The sequence below is a fragment of the Oncorhynchus mykiss genome, chromosome 15, assembly GCF_057628025.1.
Source record: "Oncorhynchus mykiss isolate SJ-2025 chromosome 15, ASM5762802v1, whole genome shotgun sequence".
Classification (NCBI taxonomy): Eukaryota; Metazoa; Chordata; class Actinopteri; order Salmoniformes; family Salmonidae; genus Oncorhynchus; species Oncorhynchus mykiss.
In genome coordinates this window covers 58,499,733-58,522,901 of record NC_143036.1, presented here as the reverse complement: position 1 = coordinate 58,522,901, position 23,169 = coordinate 58,499,733, and the positions used below count along the sequence as shown (strand labels likewise).

The 23,169-nt window shown below is 44.8% G+C and overlaps 1 protein-coding gene and 1 pseudogene across 2 annotated transcripts in view; one reads left to right on the top strand and one right to left on the bottom strand.

Annotated features, from left to right (window-relative positions):
* Positions 1-477: 477 nt before the first annotated feature.
* LOC110490754 (centrosomal protein of 83 kDa-like) lies at positions 478-11,531 on the top strand (annotated as a pseudogene). Its single transcript, XR_016486424.1, has 14 exons — positions 478-575; positions 1,234-1,366; positions 1,460-1,582; positions 2,030-2,158; positions 5,135-5,386; positions 5,555-5,688; positions 5,849-5,955; positions 6,206-6,347; positions 6,612-6,761; positions 6,860-6,916; positions 7,062-7,238; positions 7,377-7,506; positions 7,617-7,929; positions 10,213-11,531. The product of XR_016486424.1 is annotated as a centrosomal protein of 83 kDa-like (transcript).
* The window catches only part of LOC110490753 (plexin-C1), a 30,187-nt gene continuing 17,478 nt past the window's right edge, over positions 10,461-23,169 (bottom strand). The window contains exons 19-30 of the mRNA XM_090200458.1: positions 21,417-21,615; positions 20,956-21,102; positions 19,825-19,993; positions 19,542-19,642; positions 18,489-18,561; positions 17,830-17,864; positions 17,653-17,748; positions 15,731-15,894; positions 15,286-15,433; positions 12,891-13,031; positions 12,725-12,799; positions 10,461-12,191 (exon numbers count right to left, since the gene is read on the bottom strand). Of these exons, the coding sequence (XP_090056584.1) occupies positions 12,096-12,191; positions 12,725-12,799; positions 12,891-13,031; positions 15,286-15,433; positions 15,731-15,894; positions 17,653-17,748; positions 17,830-17,864; positions 18,489-18,561; positions 19,542-19,642; positions 19,825-19,993; positions 20,956-21,102; positions 21,417-21,615 (1,444 nt within the window). The 3' untranslated portion in view covers positions 10,461-12,095. The remainder of the gene's footprint in view (positions 12,192-12,724; positions 12,800-12,890; positions 13,032-15,285; positions 15,434-15,730; positions 15,895-17,652; positions 17,749-17,829; positions 17,865-18,488; positions 18,562-19,541; positions 19,643-19,824; positions 19,994-20,955; positions 21,103-21,416; positions 21,616-23,169) is intronic.

The window sequence follows — 23,169 nt, the reverse complement described above, 5'->3', positions numbered from 1 at the left end:
GGTAACTGATTTGACGTTGTTCAGTGACCAGTTGTTAGCACGCAAGCTAACTATCTAGTTGGCTAGAACCGTGGGAGTTAAAGCGCCACTTTCGAAAAGAGTGGCACTAGTTATTTCTCTAGATGACTGGCTAGCTACTGATGACAGCTTAGCTATCTGTGTCTTTGCTATTTGTTTTTGTGCGACAGTGTCAAGTATTAACGTCAAGTATTAATATAAGTATTAGTATCAAGTATTAACGTCAAGTATTAATATAAGTATTAGTATCAAGTATTAACGTTACTCACCACTGTCAGTACTTGCATAGTCCGGGTAAGACAGTCAGTCAGCTGAACTGTTTAGTGTGCAGTGCTGGGACTGTTTGTCTTTGCTGGATCGCCTTGCCTGTATTTAGTACGTCTGACATCCTGTCTTTGTTCTTTGAGTAGCTAGCTACATTTTATCCAGGGTGGGTGGGGTGCTTGAGATGAGGCCAAGATGTCTAGTACAGTATTTGCAATCAAGCGTAATCATCCCTCCCTCGACCACGCGTATCCACAACAGAAAGTGGAGAAATCACTTGAGACCGAGGCTGTGTAAGTTACCTGAGCGGTTGACATTTGCACAAATAGCTGGGGAATTTAGAACTATCATGGTAACAACTGCAATTTGCCCCATCCCACCTGTCGTAACATCCTTTCAACATCAGTCTTTACCATGTCCGACCTGCAAACAGAGGAGAGCAGTGCCCGTCTCTTCCCTTTTGAAGTTGGTTCTGTTTTATGATTAATTTTGTTGAGCTAAAGCCTTTGTGGCTATGAAGAAGTGGATTGTGCTTTGATGTCAATCTTTCTTACTAATTTGATTATGTATTTGAAAAGGGATGGAGTGGAACAACCCACAGCTCTCGCTTTCCTTAACCTTATTCTTCTCTCTCGCTATATCCGTCCATCCAGTAGGGGTGAGATGAACCCCTCTGCCCTTGCTCAGTCTGCCCCCCTGCTCCCATGCCTGGACCCTGGGGGGACGGTGAAGCTGGGGGGGGGGGGGGGGGGGGGGCTGACATGGAGCTGCAGAAGATGCTGATCGATGAGCGGATGAGATGTGAGAACCACAAGATCAACTAACAGACTCTCAAGGCTGAACATACCAGGTGGTAACCCGGGAGAAGTGTGTGTAATACCATAATACTGATAGTGTGTGTGTGTGACGTGTTCACACTTGTATATATCTCCTTCACTGTGTTCGTCCCAGGCTGCGGGATGAGTTTACCCAGGGGCAAGGAGAGCTGAAGTGTCTCCTTAGTGACAAGCAAACCGCCCAGGTGAAACTGCAGCTGCTGCTGGCTGAGCCCAGAGGAGAGATGCCTGAGGAGCTACGACTACAGGTACTGGAGCTAGTCAATAGAAAACGCACCTACTGACCTATGACTACTGTAGTGTATCTTTGTGTATAGCAGTGTTTCTGTCTTCTGTGCCAGTGTGTACAGCAGTCGGTTTGTTTTGTAAGGTGCTGACCCCCCCAGCGGCTGGAGCTGTTGAGGGCCCAGGTGCAGCAGGAGATGGAGGGGCCTGTCAGAGAGCGCTTCAACAAACTGGAGGGGGTGAGCCTCTCGCCCCAGAACACTTCTGTCTGTTCTCTAAAGCTATTTACTGTTCTCTACTGCTATTTACTGTTCTCTACTGCTATTTACTGTTATCTACTGCTCCAGACTACGTTTAACCACCTCTGGGCTGCCTCTGCTTCTGTTTTTTTTTTAATGCTTTGTACTGCTTCTATCCAGCCTCAGTTGCTTTGGATAGCTTTGAACTTATTCTCACACTTTAGTTCCACCGTGCTCTCGAACTGTCACAGCTGTAACTGCTATCTTCACAGCAACTGCGTGAGAACTAAGTGTTGAATGTTTTTGAGGGCAGGGATGGGTGGGCCATCACACTTAAACGGTCAGATTATTGAGAATGAAAAAACAGTACATCTGTTCAAATTCAACTTTCTCTGTTTCTGTTTCTCCTCCTTGACTCTAACCAGCCCTCTTCTCTGTTCCCTGCAGGAGACTGAGAAGTACAGGTCTGAGTATAACAAGCTGCGGTACGACTACACCTTCCTGAAGTCTGAGTTTGACCGCCAGAGAGAGGAGAGCGCTCACATACTGGAGGAGAAGATCCGCTTTGATGCTGAGGTGTGTGTGCGACATAACGTTTTTAGTGTGAGGTCTGATACAGTATGTTTGTCTTTTGATATACACTACATGACCAAAAGTATGTGGACACCTGCTCGTCGAACCATCTCATTCCAAAATCATGCGCATTAATATGGAGTTGGTCCCCCCCCTTTGCTGCTCTAACAGCCTCCACTCTTCTGGGAAGGCTTCCCACTAGCTGTTGGAGCATTGCCGCAGGGACTTGCTTCCATTCAGCCACAAAAGGATTAGTGAGGTCGGGCACTGATGTTGGGCGATTAGGCCTGGCTCGCAGTCTGCGTTCCAATTCATCCCAAAGGTGTTCGATGGGCTTGAGGTCAAGGCTCTGTGCAGGCCAGGCCAGTTCTTTCACACCGATCTCAACATATAATTTCTGTATGGATCTCGCTTTGTGCACAGGGGCATTGTCATTCTGAAACAAGAAAGGGCCTTCCCCCAAACTGTTGTCACAAAGTTGTAAGCACAGAATCGTCTAGAATGTCATTGTATGCTGTAGCATTAGGGGCCTAGCCCGACCCATGAAAACAGCCCCCAGACCATTATTCCTCCTCCAATAAATGTTTACAGTTGGCACTATGCATTGGGGCAGGTAGCGTTCTCTTGGCATCCTCCAAACCCAAATTAGTCCGTCAGACTGCTAGATGGTGACGCATGATATTTCACTCCAGAGAACGTGTTTCCACTGCTCCAGAGTCCAATGGCGGCGAGCTTTACACCACTCCAGCCGACGCTTGGCATTGCGCATGGTGATGTTAGGATTGTGTCCGTCTGCTCGGATATGGAAACCCATTTAATGAAGCTCCCGACGAACAGTTCTTGTGCTGGCATTGCTTCCAGAGGCAGTTTGGATCTCAGTGGTGAGTGTTGAAACCGAGGACAGACGTTCTTTTACGCGGTCCTGTTCTGTGAGCTTGTGACCTACCGCTTCGCAGCTGAGCCGTTCCTGCTGAGCTGCTCCTAGATGTTTCCACTTCACAATAACATCACTAAGGTAACTGACCTAAACGACTACCGCCCCGTAGCACTCACTTCCGTCATCATGAAGTGCTTTGAGAGACTAGTCAAGGACCATATCACCTCCACCCTACCTGACACCCTAGACCCACTCCAATTTGCTTACCGCCCAAATAGGTCCACAGACGATGCAATTTCAACCACACTGCACACTGCCCTAACCCATCTGGACAAGAGGAATACCTATGTGAGAATGCTGTTCATCGACTACAGCTCGGCATTTAACACCATAGTGCCCTCCAAGCTCGTCATCAAGCTCGAGACCCTGGGTCTCAACCCCGCCCTGTGCAACTGGGTACTGGACTTCCTGACGGGCCGCCCCCAGGTGGTGAGGGTAGGTAACATCTCCACCCCGCTGATCCTCAACACTGGGGCCCCACAAGGGTGCGTTCTGAGCCCTCTCCTGTACTCCCTGTTCACCCACAACTGCGTGGCCGCGCACGCCTCCAACTCAATCATCAAGTTTGCGGACGACACAACAGTGGTAGGCTTGATTACCAACAACGACGAGACGGCCTACAGGGAGGAGGTGAGGGCCCCCGGAGTGTGGTGTCAGGAAAATAACCTCACACTCAACGTCAACAAAACTAAGGAGATGATTGTGGACTTCAGCAAACAGCAGAGGGAACACCCCCCTATCCACATCGATGGAACAGTAGTGGAGAGGGTAGTAAGTTTTAAGTTCCTCGGCATACACATCACAGACAAACTGAATTGGTCCACCCACACAGACAGCATTGTGAAGAAGGTGCAGTAGTGCCTCTTCAACCTCAGGAGGCTGAAGAAATTCGGCTTGTCACCAAAAGCACTCACAAACTTCTACAGATGCACAATCGAGAGCATCCTGTCGGGCTGTATCACCACCTGGTACGGCAACTGCTCCGCCCACAACCGTAAGGCTCTCCAGAGGGTAGTGAGGTCTGCACAACGCATCACCGGGGGCAAACTACCTGCCCTCCAGGACACCTACACCACCCGATGTCACAGGAAGGCCATAAAGATCATCAAGGACAACAACCACCCGAGCCACTGCCTGTTCACCCCGCTATCATCCAGAAGGCGAGGTCAGTACAGGTGCATCAAAGCTGGGACCGAGAGACTGAAAAGCAGCTTCTATCTCAAGGCCATCAGACTGTTAAACAGCCACCACTAACATTGAGTGGCTGCTGCCAACACACTGACTCAACTCCAGCCACTTTAATAATGGGAATTGATGGTAAATGATGTAAAATATATCACTAGCCACTTTAAACAATGCTACCTAATATAATGTTTACATACCCTACATTATTAATCTCTTATGTATACGTATATACTGTACTCTATCATCTACTGCATCTTTATGTAATACATGTATTACTAGCCACTTTAAGTATGCCACTTTGTTTACATACTCATCTCATATGTATATACTGTACTCAATACCATCTACTGTATCTTGCCTATGCCGCTCTGTACCATCACTCATTCATATATCTTTATGTACATATTCTTTATCCCCTTACACTTGTGTCTATAAGGTAGTAGTTTTGGAATTGTTAGCTAGATTACTTGTTGGTTATTACTGCATTGTCGGAACTAGAAGCACAAGCATTTTGCTACACTTGCATTAACATCTGCTAACCATGTGTATGTGACAAATTAAATTTGATTTGACTTACGGTTTACCGGGGCAGCTCAAGCAGGGCAGAAATTTGATGAACTGACTTGTTGGAAAGGTGGCATCCTATGGCGGTGCCACGTTGAAAGTCACTGATGTCTTCGGTAAGGCAAATTTATTGCCAATGTTTGTCTATGGAGATTGCATGGTTGTGTGCTCGATTTTATACGCCTTTCAGCAACTAGTGTGGCTGAAACAGCCAATTCCACTCATTTTAAGGGGTGTCCAAATACACAAAAAGTATGTATAGACATTGCTCTTCTGATATGTTGTGTGTTCAGGTTTCACGGCTGGAAAGGGACAGAGCGGAGCTGATGGCCCAGTATCAGGGCACAGACCCGTCGAGAGACTGTAAACGCATTGAGTCTCTGCTGAGAGAGAAGGCCCAGCTCCACCTGCATCTGAAGGGCCTGGAGGCTGACGTGGCTGAGCTCCGGGCCCAGAGGGACAACTCTGGCCAGCAAGCCGAGAACGTGCAGCACATCCAGGTCCGCCAGTTCGTAGAATCCCAGGCTGCAGCCAAGTCACTGGAGGTAAGAAACTTGTGGTCTCTGTCTGTCAATCTTGAACTGTTATTGTCACTATGAATATTAAGCTACATGATGAAATATATCTGTTGGAGTAAGTCCTAACTTAGGTAGAATGACTACTGTGTGCTTGGTTTGATTTGTGGAATAATTCATCATTTGATTGTGTTTTAGGCAGAGAGGCAGTCACTGCGCCTGCAGTCGGAGCGTCTGGGGAGCGAGTTGCAGCTGAGTCATGAACAGAACACCCAGCTGACCGGCAGACTACACAAGACTGAGAGAGGTCAACACTCTCACCTGCCAGGTAAGTACCTATGTGATCCTTAACCTCTAACCCCAGAGATCATCAGCTGTATTTCTAAATAGCAGATGCTCTTATCCAGATCGACTTACAGTCCCCACCATTACCCCTTATATCAATAGGTTGCTGTGTGCTCATGCCAGTTTCTCTGTTTCTTTCAGATGGAGGGCGAGGCACTCTCACAAGCTGGAGTTGGCCAATGTGAAGCCGGAGTGTGCCAGGTCTAGAGGGGAAGTGGAGAGGGAGAGAGGCGCACTACAGGGCCAAAGGGAAGGTAACTCCGCAAATAACCTCTGTGTGTTTTGATCATACATGTACTGCACATCACTCTCATTTTAGTCTGCAAACTTTCCTTCCAGTCTCTCTCCTTTTGACTCCAACTCTTTCTCTCTCCCCCTCTCTCCTTTCTTTCTCTCCATCTCTCTCCCTCTCTCTCTCCTTCTCCCCCTCTCTACTTTCTCTTGCTCCCCTTCTTTTTCTCTCTCTCCCCCTCCTCCTTCCTTTCTTCTCTGGCTGTCTGTCAGGTATGCAGTCTGATGTGGTGTTGAAGAGGATGGTGGAGAGACAGAAGGAGGTGCTGGCTGAGAGGGAGGGGGAACTCGTCCGGAGGGTGCAGGCCGCTCGCGACGAGGAGTACCACAAAACAGCCACCGTGCACGAGGAGAAGTTAGGCTCGCTCTCTCTCACACACACTGTCTCAGATTACTTTGATGAAGTTGTGTAAATCGATCTTGTGTGTGTCACAGGAGGTTGGTGGTGCCTTATTTGGGGAGGGTGGGCTCGTGGTAATGGCTGGAGTGGAATAGTATAAAACACATGGTGTCCAGGCGTTTGATGCCATTCCATTTGCTCCATTTCAGCCATTTTATAAGCCGTCCTCCCCTCAGCAGCCTCCACTGGTGTGTGTGTATATAGTGTGTGTGTGTTCAGGTTCGTGCTGGAGGATTCTCTGGCTGAACTGGAGCAGCAGAGGGCGCTACAGGATGCTGCTGGCCACACCCAGAAAGAGGAGTGTGAGGAGCGTCTCCATGGCGCCCAGCTGGGGGAGGAGTCTGCTCATAAGGAATTGCAGAACCTCAGGTTAGTAAGAGGTGTTGCTTTACCTGTGTATAGTATGCATTACTAATATATTTCATATAAATGTGTCTTAATGACCCTGTGTGTGTTGCGTGTGTCAGGACTAAATTGCAGCAGCAGGGCTCTCAGCTGGAGGAAATGGAGACACAGAAGACAGAATGCCAATCTGAGACGGGTACTAAATTGCCTGAGGCTCAGCGCCTGACTGACATTCCGTTTGTATTGCCCTTTCAACATCGATTGGCTGATGTAAATGCCCTATGTTAAAGTTAATGTCCAAACAACATTGAGTTGACCACGTACCCGTCCCTCCCTCTCACAGCAGAACCAGGAGCTGGGGTTGCAGCTGGGTACGTTGTCCCACTCCGAGGCTGAGCTTCTGGAGTCCAACCAGTGTCTGAGGGAAACCCTGGAGAGGGCCCGGGAGGACCTGAGGAGCGCCCACTCACAAGCTGAGAGGACCCAACACGAAGCCGAGCGGTACACTGCACCACCTTTATACTGTGGTCTGTATACTGTATAGATATGCTGTCTATGAGGAGGAATGGAACTGTTCGAAATTCTACTGTTGGAACCAAGTGGTTTCTATTCTAACCCTCTCTCTCGCTCTCTCTGCAGATTGGTGGAGGAGCGTCGTGTGGAGGGGTTCGAGGAGAAAAACAAACTGCAGGAGAGGGATGCAGAGCTGCAGGAGAAGTACGGCTTGGCCAAGGAGAAACTACAGAGGGCTGCGCTGGCACAGAAAAAGGTACCCCCCCCCATATTCACCTCTCTTCCCTTCTTTGCTTCTTTCTCTTACTTCCTTTTCTGAAGTCTCTCTTTCAATTTAAGGTCTCTCGCACTCTGACTCTCATACAGAGGAAAAACATGACTGAGAACAAGGAGAAGAGATACCAGGATAAGATCCAGCTACTGGAGGCTAAGATGGCAGAGCTGGAGCTACAGACCAGCTCAGCCAAGAAGTATGTTTATTTTCTTACTGTGTGTGTTTTAAGACCAGTATGCGTGTTCCTCCTCAGTCGTCCTTCCTTCACCGAGGAGCATGCCCTCCTTAACAGACGACTGAAGGAGCTGCAGCGCCGACACAGCGAGTTCCGACGCCTCCATTCCCGGCCCAGGACTCGGCCCTATCTCCATCCTCGTACCTGGGTCTGAGGGGCCTAGTCTTCATGTGAGTACACCGAATCTGGGTACCTTCTCATATACCTTATCACTGGTGTTGACAGATCAGGGCCGGTATCCATAAAGAGTCTTGGAGTAGGAGTGCAGATCTAGGATCAGTTTTACTTTTAGATCATGATGAATAAGATTGTGGACAGGGGGGGTCTGGTCCTGAAAGGAATAGCTAGGTGACTATATCCTGTCAGGCTGTTTCACCACCTGGTACGGCAATCGCACCTTCCACAAGGGTGGTGCAGTCAGCCCAACACATCACTGGGGACACACTGCCTGCCCTACAGGACATCTACAGCACCCAGTGTCACAGGAAGGCCAAGAAGATCATGGACCTCAGCCACCAGAGCCACGGCCTGTTCACCCTTCTAACATCTAGAAGGTGGAAACTGTACAGGTGCATCAAAGCTGGGACACAGAGACTGAGAAACAGCTTCTATCTCCAGGGCATCAGACGGTTAAATATCCATCACTAGCCAGCCTCCGCTCGGTACCCTGCCCTGAACCTTAGTCACTATCACTAGCCGGCCTCCGCTCAGTACCCTGACCTGAACCTTAGTCACTATCACTAGCTGGCCTCCGCCCGGTACCCTGCCCTGAACCTTAGTCACTATCACTAGCCGGCCTCCGCTCAGTACCCTGCCCTGAACCTTAGTCACTATCACTAGCCGGCCTCCGCTCAGTACCCTGCCCTGAACCTTAGTCACTATCACTAGCCGGCCTCCGCTCAGTACCCTGACCTGAACCTGTGGGAGAAATTAGGGACATATATGGATAAATATACTGTCCTATATAAAAGAGGGATGCATTTGCCATTCTGGTAAGGTACATTGTCTATTGTATAGGACAGGAAGCCAGAGTGGGGCCATGGGAGAGGGCAACACCTAGGGCAGCTGGACATACAAAGATCAGAGGTTATCTAAGGACGGGGGGTTCAGCCAAAGGACCAATTGATGGATTACAGACATCAATCACATCACAGGAGACAAGTCTGTTTGATCTTAGACAACCATATGAAGAGAAGGCGACCAGAACAGCTAGGCACCCTAAAGCTAAAGGAGATGAAAGACACCAAAAGGGACACATGGAGTTAATTACAGGGTATGAACACAGGCCACAGGAAAGGGGAATGTATAGTATTTTTAGTATAGCGGAGCATGCTAAAAACAGAAGAGACACATAGTCTGCTGACCCTAGATAACACACAAACAGGAGAACGCATTAAGCTGAGTGAAGGGTCAAAGCAAGGGTCTTGTCACCATTAGGATCTAATGGAAAGCAGATGGGGGCGTTATTGGGCTGAACAAGCAGGAAGCACGGATTGGGATGTAACTTAATTTGCATATGGGAGGGACTTATATGGTAGGTGTATAACGAGCGAGGGCTCTGAAAAAGTGTGTGTGTTCCGCGGACCGCTCCGGCTTATGATACTGTTGTATTAAAAGTCTATATTGATTTTCACAAAGTTCTTGGTTGTGTCATATTTGAACCAATTTGCCACTACAAACCTTAGTCACTATCACTAGCCGGCCTCCACTCAGTACCCTGACCTGAACCTTAGTCACTATCACTAGCCGGCCTCCGCTCCGTACCCTGCCCTGATCCTTAGTCACCATCACTAGCTGGCCTCCGTCCGGTACCCTGCCCTGAACCTTAGTAGACCTGCATGGTCATTCCAGACGTCTGCATTGGCCATGCAGCATTTATGGTGATATGGCCTCTGCAGAAGTCTGGGCATTCATACTACTAATGCTTCGCTGCGCATAGCTGTTGTCAAGGAAGTGAGTTTGTGTTTATACAGGACCTCCCGCCCTCACCTACCGTCAATGCGGAGCCATCCGCATTGTTACAACATTTGAGAGTTGCACGGTGACATGGTACGGTGCTCAATTTGCCCACTGCATGTCTCTGGGGGCTCTGCAAGTGAGTCACACCATCCATACGGTGCCGCCGACCACATTTTCTGATCAAGCATAAATTGGCTCTTAGTTAGTGAAGTGACCAGTGTTAAATGATTATGCTACTGTTTACATACTGTTTCACTCACTTTGTTTATACTTCTTGTCATGGCTCATTTTTTAGCTATACATTTCTTGATTATGTGTGTATTACTGCAGTTAGAGCTAGAAACACAAGCATTTAGCTGAACCTGCGATAACATCTGTGTACATGACCAATAAACTTTTGATTTGATAGGTGTTAGCAATATGGTAGAGGTCACTGCTCCATCCCTTTCTGTCCCTTCTCATCCTCTTTCTCCCCACCCCACTCTTTCTCTCAGGAGGAGCAGCACCAGAGAGGGTTATCACTGCTGCGTCGGAGGCTGGAGGAGGTAGCCTGTACTCAGAAGCAGCAGCAGATGGAGGAACTGGGGCCTCCCATGGACAGGGGCTCTGGCCTGCACGACTCTCTCCCTGAACTCTGACCTCTCCACACTGACCCCACCCCCCCAGAGAGTGAGCGTGACCTTCGCTGTAGGATTTATTACTCCCTAGAAGTGATGTTTTAATTTAAGTGAGCTCTCAAATATTTTGTGAACTATTTTATTGGCACAAAACATATCAAATGAAAAGAGAAAGAACTACATGGATTCAATGTTTACGTGCCTTAGTGAGTAACGGTGCTGGAGTCCTTCCATGCCTTGACTGTTGATGCCTATGTAAAGAATGATATCAATGGCCAACTAGGGACTTCCTCAGTTTTATTTGACTGTTGTGAGATTTGTATCAAGTGTTTACACTAAAGCCATCACTATGAAACTTTAAAAGCGTGATAGCACCAAAGGCATTTGTGTTAAAGGTTGGTTTCACGGCTCACGGCTCATTTTTACCACTTTTTTTTTTGTAATGTGTGATTGTATTTGCAATTCATACAAAAATGTTTATGCTTTACTGAGGTCGTGTACATATTTTTTGTTCTGAGCTTTACTTGTGAGAACCATTTAACACCACAACCTAATTTTTATGCTGATGTTACTGTTGTGCCTCGTCTCTTACAAAAGCTTTCCAGAACATGCAAACTGCTTTTTATACTGTTCAACATACCTTGTGTCAATTGAAGCTTATCCTCAATACTGACAAAACTAAACTAATGGTGTTTTCTAATGCAAGAAATAGACCTCAACCTTTCACCTATTACTACCTGTCAGGGCAAGGAGATTGAGGTTGTAACCTCATAAATATCTTGATAATGGCCTCTCTTTTTTAAATTGCATATTCAACATCTTACAAAAAAATGAAAGCTGAAATTGGGATTTTATTTTAGGAATAAGGCCTGGCTTTTGAAGCCAGGAGGCTAGTATCAGTTACATTTATGCCTTTACTAGACTGTGGGGATATTTTATATATGAATGCTTCCGCTCAGTGTTTGAGATCATTTGACACTATTTACCATGGCACTTTGAGATTTATTTTCAACTGCAAAACTCTTACGCACCACTGCACTTTGTATACCAGGGTTGGCTGGCCTTCTCTAGTCACTCGTAGGCTCAGTCACTGGTATACTTTTATTTACAAAGCCATTTTATTTGGGCATTTTTATTGTTCAGAAATGTGGTGGGTACTCTCTTTGTTCGCAGGACTTTATCCTGCTGACTGTTCCAAACGTCCGAACTGAATTTGGTAAAAGGGTTTTTATGTACTCTGCTCCGTCGTCTTGGAACACCTTACAAAATACTTTTAAACTGGAAGAACTTCAATCACAGATGAAGGATTTTGAGGCTGATTCCCTGACCTTTCAGTGTTTTTAATTTGCTGTTTTATACTTGTGTGAAGTCCATGGTTTTTACTAGATTACTTGTCTGTCTGTAATTTTTTTGTAATGACTCGGTGCTGCCTATCTTGGCCAGGGTGCTCTTGAAAAAGAGATTTTAATCTCAATGAGCCCTTCCTGGTTAAATAAATAAAAATGTAAAAAAACATTCTTTAGTCTTTCGGTTGAGGAAACAAAAGTCCCAGCTTCAGAATAAGAGTATACTGCTTCTGGGTAAATGTCTAGCTGGAATGTGACCTAATTCATGCTATCATTTGGTTCATCCCAGTAATCTGAAACACCTCCCTCTTTTATTCTTTAATTGCAAATCCCTATGTAGTCTCCTGACATATTCTGTCTTTAGAACAGCTTTCTGGCCTTCAGCATTTCGAAGGGGAGGGAGTGAGCTCAGTTTCACGAACAGTTGAGGCTATCAAACAAGCTCTTCACGTGCTGCAGTTGCTCCTTCAATTCCACAGGTGCGCCATTCTGATCCAGCTTCAGTTTAATCTGCCAGGGAAACACCACACACATCCAATTTTTGTTTACAAGTGGGCATACAAAAGGCCATCTCGTGGCCATAAACTTCAGACCTCAGTCAGTAGCAATATGCCACAATGGGGGAATTATCATTCCACACTAAGTCTTGGCATGAGCTTTAACTAAATATTTGGCACAGGTATGGCCAGCTGCCATTGTAGAGCTCAAAACAGTCAACATAGATCATTACAAAATGAAGACCTGAAAACAGCCTGACCACCACCCCACAGAGAAGTGGTATAGGCTGTGTTTTATCCTCTGCCTTGCCACTGCAGTTCTCATTTCCCAAGATCTCGGCTTTGTGCCAGTCAGCTTTACAGTTACACAATGACCATGTCAAGTTGGCCAGCTTTTTCAAGATGTTTAGTTCTGGTTGAAGTGATTAGACCGTGCAGGGGAACTGTGAAGGTTGTGGGAAAAATCATGAATGCATATTAAGGGGCGATTATGTGGGTGGTGAGACTACTAAAGTGGAGGGCGAAAAAGACGGACAGACACTTTACCTCATCAAAGTACCGCTGCATGTATTTGTAGAGCTCACAGAGGGCAGCAGATTCATTGAATTCGTTTTCATGTTTCTAATGAAACAGAAATATAAATGTAATGTCCGTAAAGCACAATATCAAAATGATGATTTATTTGAAAAATGAACAACTAGAGGGGAGGTACCTTTGACTCCTCATGCAGGAACTCCTTGAACTCAGAGCTGTTGATTGGTGGCTGGTCCCTGACCTGCTTGTAGTAGGCCCTCACTTCCTGCTTGTACTGGGAGATATCTTTGGCATAAAGCAGTTTATTGGTTGGGTCATGCTGGAACAGAGAGAGGGTAGAAGAGTCATGTCAAATCTAGGTGATGTATTGTCAATGCCAGGTATTCTAAGAGGCCTGCAAGTTATGAGACAGAGTCTGTGACTTGGATTTTGTTTTACATCTATGTGCTCGATTCAATCAGATTTGCGCTAGCCGACAGTGTAGGAGGTGGAACAGTGGAAGAGCTGTCAAATCCATAAGCGGCTACCGGCATTATACCGATCGCTGCTAGTGCTGACCGTTTAACTGACATTTGTTATTTTTCTTTTTTTTAAACTAATGGATCGACGCCGGTTCAATTAATTTGAATTCCATTTAGTTCGTTTTTTTCTTCTGTGAGCTCAATGCGCAGTGTTGGGAGTTGTAGTTTCCAACAAGCCAATATTCTACATAGGTTACCACAAAAAAACATGGTAATTAACTAGAATGACCATAATCCACTGTGCTCCTACTTGGCCTGTCTATGTAGGACAGACACAGAAAGGGAGAGAAGAGACAAGCAATGTTGCCTAAAATTCTTTGGGTCACTGAGCAAATTTTAGGTCTTGTGAGTGGAAACTTGAAAGTTGTGAGAATTATTTCAATAGGCTATTTGAGCATTGTAGACCTACCAACAAAACCAATGGAGCAAATCCCATAACATGTTAACATGGAAATAGCTTTTGATTTCTATGATACAGCCTAATATGTGGTGTTCAATTCAGGCCTACATTGCATTAGACTTAAAAATATATTTTACATTATGAAGGGCTTGACATTAATTATTTTTTAGTCTGTAACACTATGGGCCAAATAGGTGACTGTAAATTGTATTGTATGATGCAATAAACCCCTTTACAAAACAACATGTATTATTACCAATTCACAGAGAATTCGATCATGTAGACTTCTCCTCTGACTACTGGCTTATTTGCATATTCAAGCCTGTCTCAAAATACAACACTGGCCCTTTAATTAAAACATAAGCTTTTTACCAACTTGCTTTATAAAGACAGCTTGAAATGTAACCCACACGTTTGTGCTCTTGTAGGAAGAAGTTCTACAATCTATAACTGGGCTAGTAACTCGCTAACTAGCAAAGAATATCAACAAATGTTCACATGAGCGGCTCTGAACTGATCTGAAAAGCGCATTCATTCCACTAGCGGGTGATTGAAAGACCCCTAGCGGGCAACCCACCAATATAATTTTACTCCGTTGCGCTCTGCCTACAACAAAATCACAGCCTCAATCTTGCAAAGTTAGATTTGTTTTGTTTCATTGTAAAGGGGCTGATATAATGTTGATTCAATCACAGAAAAAAACGTTGATCTATATAGCGCAAACTAATGGGGTGAACTCAGTGAAGTTCAATCTCTTGCGTCTCCGCTCGGCCTGACATTTCTGTGAGGCAGTCCTGGAGGATGTGCGGGCCTAGCTCGTGCAGTTTAGAGGGAACATTGGAGACAAGACGCTCGAGGTATCGCTACTTGAAAATGCATGATCTAAGTGATTGATAGTAGGTATTCAGCAGTCATAAAAGTATGCCTTTATTTACTTTGAAGAACGACGTGTAGGCAGCAGCTCTATAGAGATGAGATGATGACTTGGAATGAAATAATAAAGACATCAAATAAAACAAATGTATTAAACTACTGAAATATTTTATTAATGTGAATAAATTATGGTTAAAAAGTTATAAGCAGTAATGGGCAGTCACTGTCATCATGGATATTTGATTAATTGTTTTATTCTGTGTTACAGCATTCCCATAGTGCATTTCATGTTTTTTTTTTTATATATTTGAAATCGAAAACTGATAATCGAACTGAAACTACCTCAAAAAGCACGAATCCCTCATCACTATTGGCTTTGACTCACTAACCAGCAGAGTCCTCAGTAGGCAACCATGCCCAGGAGCTGGCACCTAGGTTCAAACCTACAATCCTGTCCTTATGGGGCGAGATTCTTGCACCAGAGCCACAAACTCAACATGTATTACGCTTCTCTTTGTTTATTTGACTTTGACAGTTGCAGACACATACAATAAACCTCTTTGCTGCAAGGCAGGGATTTAACCATTGGAATTGTGGAAACGTACACAAAAGCACAATAAATTAACTTTGAACCTAAAACATCTCAGGTCCAAAGCAGGAATTGAACCACCAACTCTTTTTCCATATTTGACATTGAGATTAGCAGAAACTCACACAGAAGCACAAGAGATGAGGTGTGTTAGTCATTATATTCTGCAATGTCTCGATCATGTCCCCACCTTGCCCAACTGTTTCTCAGCCAGGGAGAAGGAGTCCATGAAGGCCTGGGCAATGACGGACAGACAGCCGTCCAGAGGCGGGGTCTTCTCCATGTCGAACACAAACTGGGGGTTCTTCAGGATGTTCACCCAGAACCGCAGGGGCAGGCTGGGAAGGAGCAGGACAGAGGAACAGTCAAACATTCTATCACTATCCCAATACAGTGAGTAGTGGATTGAGTATTGAATGAATAGATACAACCAAGAAATAAAGATGGATTCTACTATAAACATACTCAAACAGGTGTACCACCAGGGTCATATTCATTAGGCACCAAATGGGAGAAAACACTGAAAAATGGAGGGACTACTTGAACTTGTCCAATAAAAGGCTCATATTAGTTTTCCATTGCAAAATGTTTTGCTATGGTGTGACCTAATGAATATGACCCAGATGAACACATACCTGTTGGTTTTCCAGATGTGTAGTACATCTGGATCGTTGATCCTCTTGCTCTCTCCCTGGGCGTCCAGGAAGTCAAAGAAGTACTTGATGGCAGGCGGGGCTTTGAGGTTAGCAGTTCCCCAGATGGTTCTGAACAGGTTTTCCACAAACGAATGCACAGCGACCTGAGAGAGGAGGAAGTGAGAATTGGAGGTGCACCTGTGGATGTATTTCAAGGCCTAACTTCAAACTCAGTGCCTCTTTTGATTTTCCCTTTTTCATGGGAAAATCAAAAGAAATCAGCCAAGACTCTGATTGTAGACCTCCACAAGTCTGGTTCATCCTTGGGAGCAATTTCCAAATGCCTGAAAGTACCACATTCATCTGAACTAACAATAGTACGCAAACATATACACCATGGAACCACGCTGCCGTCATACCACTCAGGAAGAAGACACATTCTGTCTCCTAGAGATGAATGAACTTTGGTGCGAAAAGTGCAAATCATTCCCAGAACAACAGCAAAGGACCTTGTGAAGTTGCTGGAGGAAACGGTACAAAAGTATTTATATCCACAGTAAAACAAGTCCTATATCAACATAACCTGAAAGGACGCTCAGCAAGGTAGAAGCCACTGCTCCAAAACCGCCATAAAAAGGCCATACTACGGTTTGCAACTGGGGACAAATATCGTACTTTTTGGTCCTTTTTCTGGTCTGATGAAAAAAAATAGAAGTGTTTGGCCATAATGACCATCGTTATTTTTGGAGGAAAAAGGGGGAGGCTTGCAAGCCGAAGAACACCATCCCAACCGTGAAGCACGGGGGTGGCAGCATCATGTTGTGGGGGTGCCTAGCTGCAGGAGGGACTGGTGCACTACACAAAATAGCTGGCATCATGAGGAAGGAAAAATATGTGGATATGTTGAAGCAACATCTCAAGACATCAGTCAGGAAGTTAAAGCTTGATCGCAAATGGGTCTTCCAAATGGACAATGACCCCAAGCATACCTCCAAAGTTGTGGCAAAATGGCTTAAGGACAATACAGTCAAGATATTGGAGTGGCCATCACAAAGCCCTGACCTAAATCCTATAGAAAATGTGTGGGCAAAACTGAAAAAGCGTGTGCGAGCAAGCAAGGAGACCTACAAACCTGACTCAGTTACACAAGCTCTGTCAGGAGGAATGGGCCAAAATTCACCCAACTTATTGTGGGAAGCTTGTGGAAGGCTACTTGAAACATTTGACCCAAGTTAAACAATTTAAAGGCAATGCTACCGAATACTAATTGAGTGTATGCAAACTTCTGACCCACTGGGAATGTGATGAAAGAAATAAAAGCTGAAATAAATAATTTTCTATTATTCTGGCATTTCACATTCTTAAAATAAAGTGTTGATCCTAACTGACCTAAAACAGGGAATTTTTACTAGGATTAAATGTCAGGAATTGTGAAAAACTGAGTTGAAATGTATTTGGCTAAGGTGTATGTAAACTTCCGACTTCAACCAGATTTGTCGCAAAGTGAATACGGGACCAGGAAGTATGGCCTCACTGAGGATGCTGACTAAGGAAATGAACAAATAGCTGTTTGATGCACTGCAGATATAATTGCCTGATGGAAAAGTATTTTCTCATATGATCCTTATTTAGTATTTGTCAAGAGCTACAGTTTTTATCCCCTATTGTAAATGTCTTTCAAACTTCCCTTACACTGAAACCACACTGACAGCTCCAAGCAAGCCACTTTAGTACCTATCCACTTTTTTTTAAAGCAACGTTCATAAGGGAAATGAGACAAGGGAAGGGAACTGTTAGATAGTCACTATGTATGCTGGATCACACGTAACTGAAGAGTCTAGACTTTTCCATCTTTCAGTTAACCATTTATCAGAGCACAGTGGCAGGTTGAAAGGGGTTGGTTAACAGTGAGTTCCTCTTGCCTTGGTGGACAGCAGCTTGGTGAGGTACACTTCCTTCAGTTTCAGCTTCTTCCTCTCTGGGTTCTTCTTTTGGTCCTGGTCAATGTCAGGATCAATCTGGGGTCAAAGAGCACTGTTAATCAATCAGATCAAATGCATATCAGGGATATTCAATTCAGAGGTCATGTTGCCACTTACCAGATGGAAGTACTTAGTGGAGTAGTTCTGATCGTCTGTGACAAATACACAACAACAGGTCACCACGGATGACTAAATAGCAGACAATTGTGCTAAATAGCTTCCTGGTTTCTGTTAGTGTTTTAAATAAGCTGACACGGTTAAGTGGTTTTGCATCTCACATGTGTTTCACACCTGCCATAAAACTATTTTAGAAAGAGGGGGAGTGTAAATGTGGAGCAACACGTCTATTTTCAACTCAACTTTGCTGAGGTATGTTTGTTTTGTTGAATGTTGTTTTTTATGATTGTGTTTTGTATTATTTGTGTGCTTCTCTGTGTATTTGTTATGCGCCCATGCTGCCTTGATTGAGTAATTGTTTGTCACGCAGGGCTCCCTTGTCAAGAGACCTTTGTCTCAATGGGACTCCACCCGGCCAAAATAAAAAGTTTCAATAAAACAAATCCAATAAATAAAAGATGGACTTTGACAAAACCAATCGCAAAAATTACTTTGTGCCCACGTGTGTGATAGTGTGATGAGCATTAACTATGAGCATGCGCTTGTGTGTGTGTGTGTGAATACTGTTGGTGTGTACAGTGTAGTCATTCACAAAAAAAGGTCCTTTATGTCATAGCTAGAAGTTTTGATTGCATGGCAATCTCTGTTGACACCCTTACCTTTCAGGCTGCTCTGAGGACTCAGACTGGGATGGGTCTTAGAGAGCACTTTGACGGACGCTCCATCCGGTACCTGTAGACACACACTGAGTTGGAAGGTCGATAAATGCTGAGTTACCAGCTTCTCAACCATCTGGTAGACCTAAGACACAGTGGTGTCCTACAGAGAGGCTAATAACGTGTGCGTGAGTTCTAATCTAATTGTGGTCTGGTTTGGCGTTGTGACACAGGAAGCTCAGTCCTACCAGCCAGGCTGCCTTGAATGGAGCTAATACTGCTTTTTAGTAGCCTTGAAAACCAGGCTGCAGAATGAGAGCAGCAGAGGAGTACACTGTACTCAGTACTCTGATTCAATGTAAATGATGTTCTAGTCTAGTAAGACCCTCTACTTATTATGTGCTTATAAGATACCTGACAAATTTGTGGATGTGGTTTGGTGACGTTAAGCAACAATTTGACAACTCAATGCATCTAGTTCTCACAACTACTCAGGACTAGATTTTTTTGTACATTTTTTTAAAACCTTTATTTAACTAGGCAAGTCAGTTAAGAACAAATTCTTATTTTCAATGACGACCTAGGAACAGTGGGTTAACTGCCTGTTCGGGGGCAGAACGACAGATTTGTACCTTGTCAGCTCGGGGATTTGAACTTGCAACCTTTCGGTTACTAGTCCAACACTAGATTAAATCCAGATCGCGGAAGATCCGCGTTATAGCGCGATTGAAATGGAAAGGTATTTTCCGTTGGAGCCGACATATGCAGGGTTTACAGTGAATGCAGTCTCCGCAAACACAGGAACATTGCCTTAAAAATTTCAATTGCGCTCTAGAGCAGCTCTTCAGCGGTACTGATGGAATTAGCCATTGAGTAGTACGACAGCTGCAAGGGATTGGACCTTTCATCTGCATTTTTGAAGTTTAGGCCTTCAACTACATGCTATTTCTTTTTATTTGAATCTGTCTTAGATGGTGATTTGAGATAAAGAGAGAAATATTGAACGTGAGATTAGGCTTATTTCCTGCATCAGGAAGCTTGGTAGTGTTCTCTAACCTTGTAATGCTTGAGTGTGTTGAGCATGGTCACCTCTCCTAGAACCCCTGAGCTGGCATCCACCTCCTTCAGTGGGACAAACCTTCCATCCTTCTCATACTCTGCAGAGTTCAAGAAACAGAGAGAAGTCATTATAATGAACATTTGAAAGCCATCCCTTTGAAATAATGTATGATCGATCAAGATGTTTCATTTGAGGTACGCATGCTTTTAGAGCCATAATTCAGTCATCACTCTTGCATTCTCTCCTAATGTCTTGGACACGTGAGGTACTACAACTGACCGATGTGTATCTGTCGGAGAGGGGTGTTGTAGGGGAAGCCAAACTTGGTCTTGAAGGCCAGGAGGATCTTCTCCTTGACCTGCTCCACCGTGTCACAGTCCAGAGCACTGACCTCCAGAGGCTCACTGACCTCTCCGTCTGTTCCCACAGCAAACAGCACTTGCAGCCTCTGGGGGGGGGGGGGGGGGGGGGGTCAACAGACACACATACATCTTGATGTAGGCTATTTACATGAGGTTTGGGTTAGAAAATTAAACGTGAGATCTATTCATCAGTGTCGCTAACCACTGAAGCTAACCTTCATTCCCACTATCTTTCTGCTTGGGTCAGGGAAACCACACAGTTAGCTAAAGCTTGATAAAGCCTCATGTCTGTGTATATCAATTGATGGACTTCATACAATAAAACCTATACACTACAGGGATAGAATAGAGAGACTGAGGATATCTTGTGTGGTGTCGTCTCCTGTGATAATCTTATATCTAATTTCTCTGTTATAAGAAACCACTGAGCAACTGTCTCAGCAGGATTACCATATGGCTCAACCTGTGCTTATAAAGACTAGAGTCTGGGTCCATTTAGGCTCTGATCCATTTACTTCTAGACTCGTTTCTTAATTTAAAAAGGTTCATATTTTGCTTCTAAGAGACTGAAACGGAGAAAATCTATAGCTTGTCCTGTCAACATTGCATGAGCGGCTGTCCCCATCTACAAACCACAGACCAAGAATAAAGTAAAAAGATAAATGTACACATATGGGCCTCGAGAATAGGCTGAATACAAACAGATAACTATGAAGACGTGTTTTTGTTGAGGATCTTTGTGAGGGTAACATCACTTTCAACCCATCTACTTTTGCCCCAACATACTGAGATATCTTTTCTAACAGACTAGCTCCTCTAACCACAACTCTTCTGGTAACAAATAAAACATAAAGGAGGAACTGCCAACTACCTCGCTCACCACGCCCTAGATCCAGGAAGGTGTGTGTGTGGCAGTGTGCTGTGTATGTGTCAGTGTGATGTGTATGTGTGGCACTGTGATGTGTGTGTGGCAGCTTGACGTGCATGTGTGTGGCAATGTGTGTGTATGTGTGTATGTGTGTCTGTGTGTGTGTGTTTGTGTACACACCATTGGGCTGAAGTCCTGAGCCTGCCACAGTAACCAGTCTTCATTAAGTGTGTAGAGAGCCTTTTCTGTGACTGAGTCCACTGGGCCTTTAGACATCTGCTGGGTCAGAGCACAAACCAGCAGGAAAAGAGGCTGGCCCACACTCTCCTGTTGGGACACACAGACAGACTGACCCTGAGGAAGCCGTAGAGACAGATGCACTGACCCTGAGGAAGCTGTAGAGACAGACAGATTGACCCTGAGGAAGCCGTAGAGACAGACGGACTGACCCTGAGGAAGTCGTAGAGACAGGCAGACTGACCCTAAGGAAGCCGTAGAGACAGATGCACTGACCCTGAGGAAGCTGTAGACACAGACAGATTGACCCTGAGGAAGCCGTAGAGACAGACAGACTGACCCTGAGGAAGCCGTAGAGACAGGCTGACTGACCCTGAGGAAGCCGTAGAGACAGACAGACTGACCCTGAGGAAGCCGTAGAGACAGATGGACATCCAGTTGGTGAGCAGCTTCTCTACGATGGACTCGGTACGTCGCAGCATGAGTTTGGGCTGGGAGTTACTGGGCTGCTCCATCAGAGCCCTGAGTAGTTCCTCCATCACCTGGGTCAGGTAGGGCAGGTCACCATGGAGGGACACGGTCAGCAGGGAGGCCACCGCACACCTTGTAGGACACAACAAACATCAGACTTATGACATCTCTATTATCTGCTATACACACCAACCTGCTCATCCATAATGACTTAAACAACACCTAAATAATTTCCCCTGTACTATAAACAGTACCATAACCTTATCTGTCGTATATCCTATACCCAAACCAGCTAAGTGACACTTGGCCTAAATTGTGTCCTGTCCTGTCCTCACTGTCCTGTCCTCAAATTCAACATCTACTCACAGACTCCAACCTTGACTTTCTCTGCCTCTCAGAAACTCTCCATGTGCTGCTTTGATTGTGCCTGGCTACAATGTTTTCAGGAGAGACAGGATTGAAGGAAGAGGAGGGGGTGTGATGATTTACATTAAAGAACATATCCGATGTAAACAAATTGAGTGGTCATGTGATAATGAACTAGAATGTATCGGCCTGAACGTTACACTGTCTCCCCAAATGTCTTTTACCCTCATTGGAATGTATAGGCCACCTTCCACCAAAAGTGTGTTTTTTGATCAGTTTAATACCATGCTTAGGGAATGTGATTTTGGGAAAGAGGTCATCTTAATGGGAGATTTTAACATTAATTATGAAGACAAGTGTTGTAGGAAAACCCTCAAACAGATCACTAATACCTTTGACCTTACACAGCTAGTTAAAGGGCCAACCAGGGTAACTTGTTGCTCTAAAACACAGATTGATTTGGTGTTCAGTAATAAACCAGAGAGAGTGACTAAATCATTCAGTATGGTTACTGGGCTATCTGATCATAATCTGACACTTATAGCCAGAAAGCTGTCTAAGAGCAGGTTTAACCTCTCTACTGTTAGAAAGCCGGATCAACTCAGAATACCTAAGAGTGAATTAAACTATTTTGAAAAAGCAATTAAGGGAATAAACTGGAATGATATCTTGTCCTATACAGACGTGGAAGCTGATAGTCAAGTTTTTCTATCCACAATCCAGACTACAATAAATGGCTTCCTAAAGAAAATCAAATCCAAACCTGGCCAAAGGAGCAATCTTCCTTGGCTAAATGGAGAAATCTGGAAACTGATGAAAGAACGAGATTATGCTCTAAAAATAGCCCTAAAATCTAAATTAGAGCATGACAGACGTAGGTTTACCATGTTGAGAAATAAGGTGATGAAAGAAATCAGACAGGCCAAGGCAAACTTTTTTATTTACATAATTGGTGAAGCAAAGGGAAATTCTAAATTGATCTGGGAGAATCTGAAAAAGTTAACAGGAAAAGACCATAGTAACACTGCAAAAAGACTAGAAATCATGGTGAATAACAATCTAACACAAGATGCAGTTGAAATAGCAATAGCCTTCAATTCCTACTTTATTGACTCTGTCAGGGTACTGACACAGAACCCCTCCACTTGTTTCTTGGGCTCAGTCCTAGTGAATGACACTCAACCTGTCTTCATCATAAGGGAGGTGTCTGAGTCAAAGGTGAACAAGGTGATTAGCTCACTAAAGAACTCTAAAGCCAAAGATGTGTTTGGGATGGACTCCACCTTTCTTAAAAACTACAAAGTGTCACTCATTGGCCCC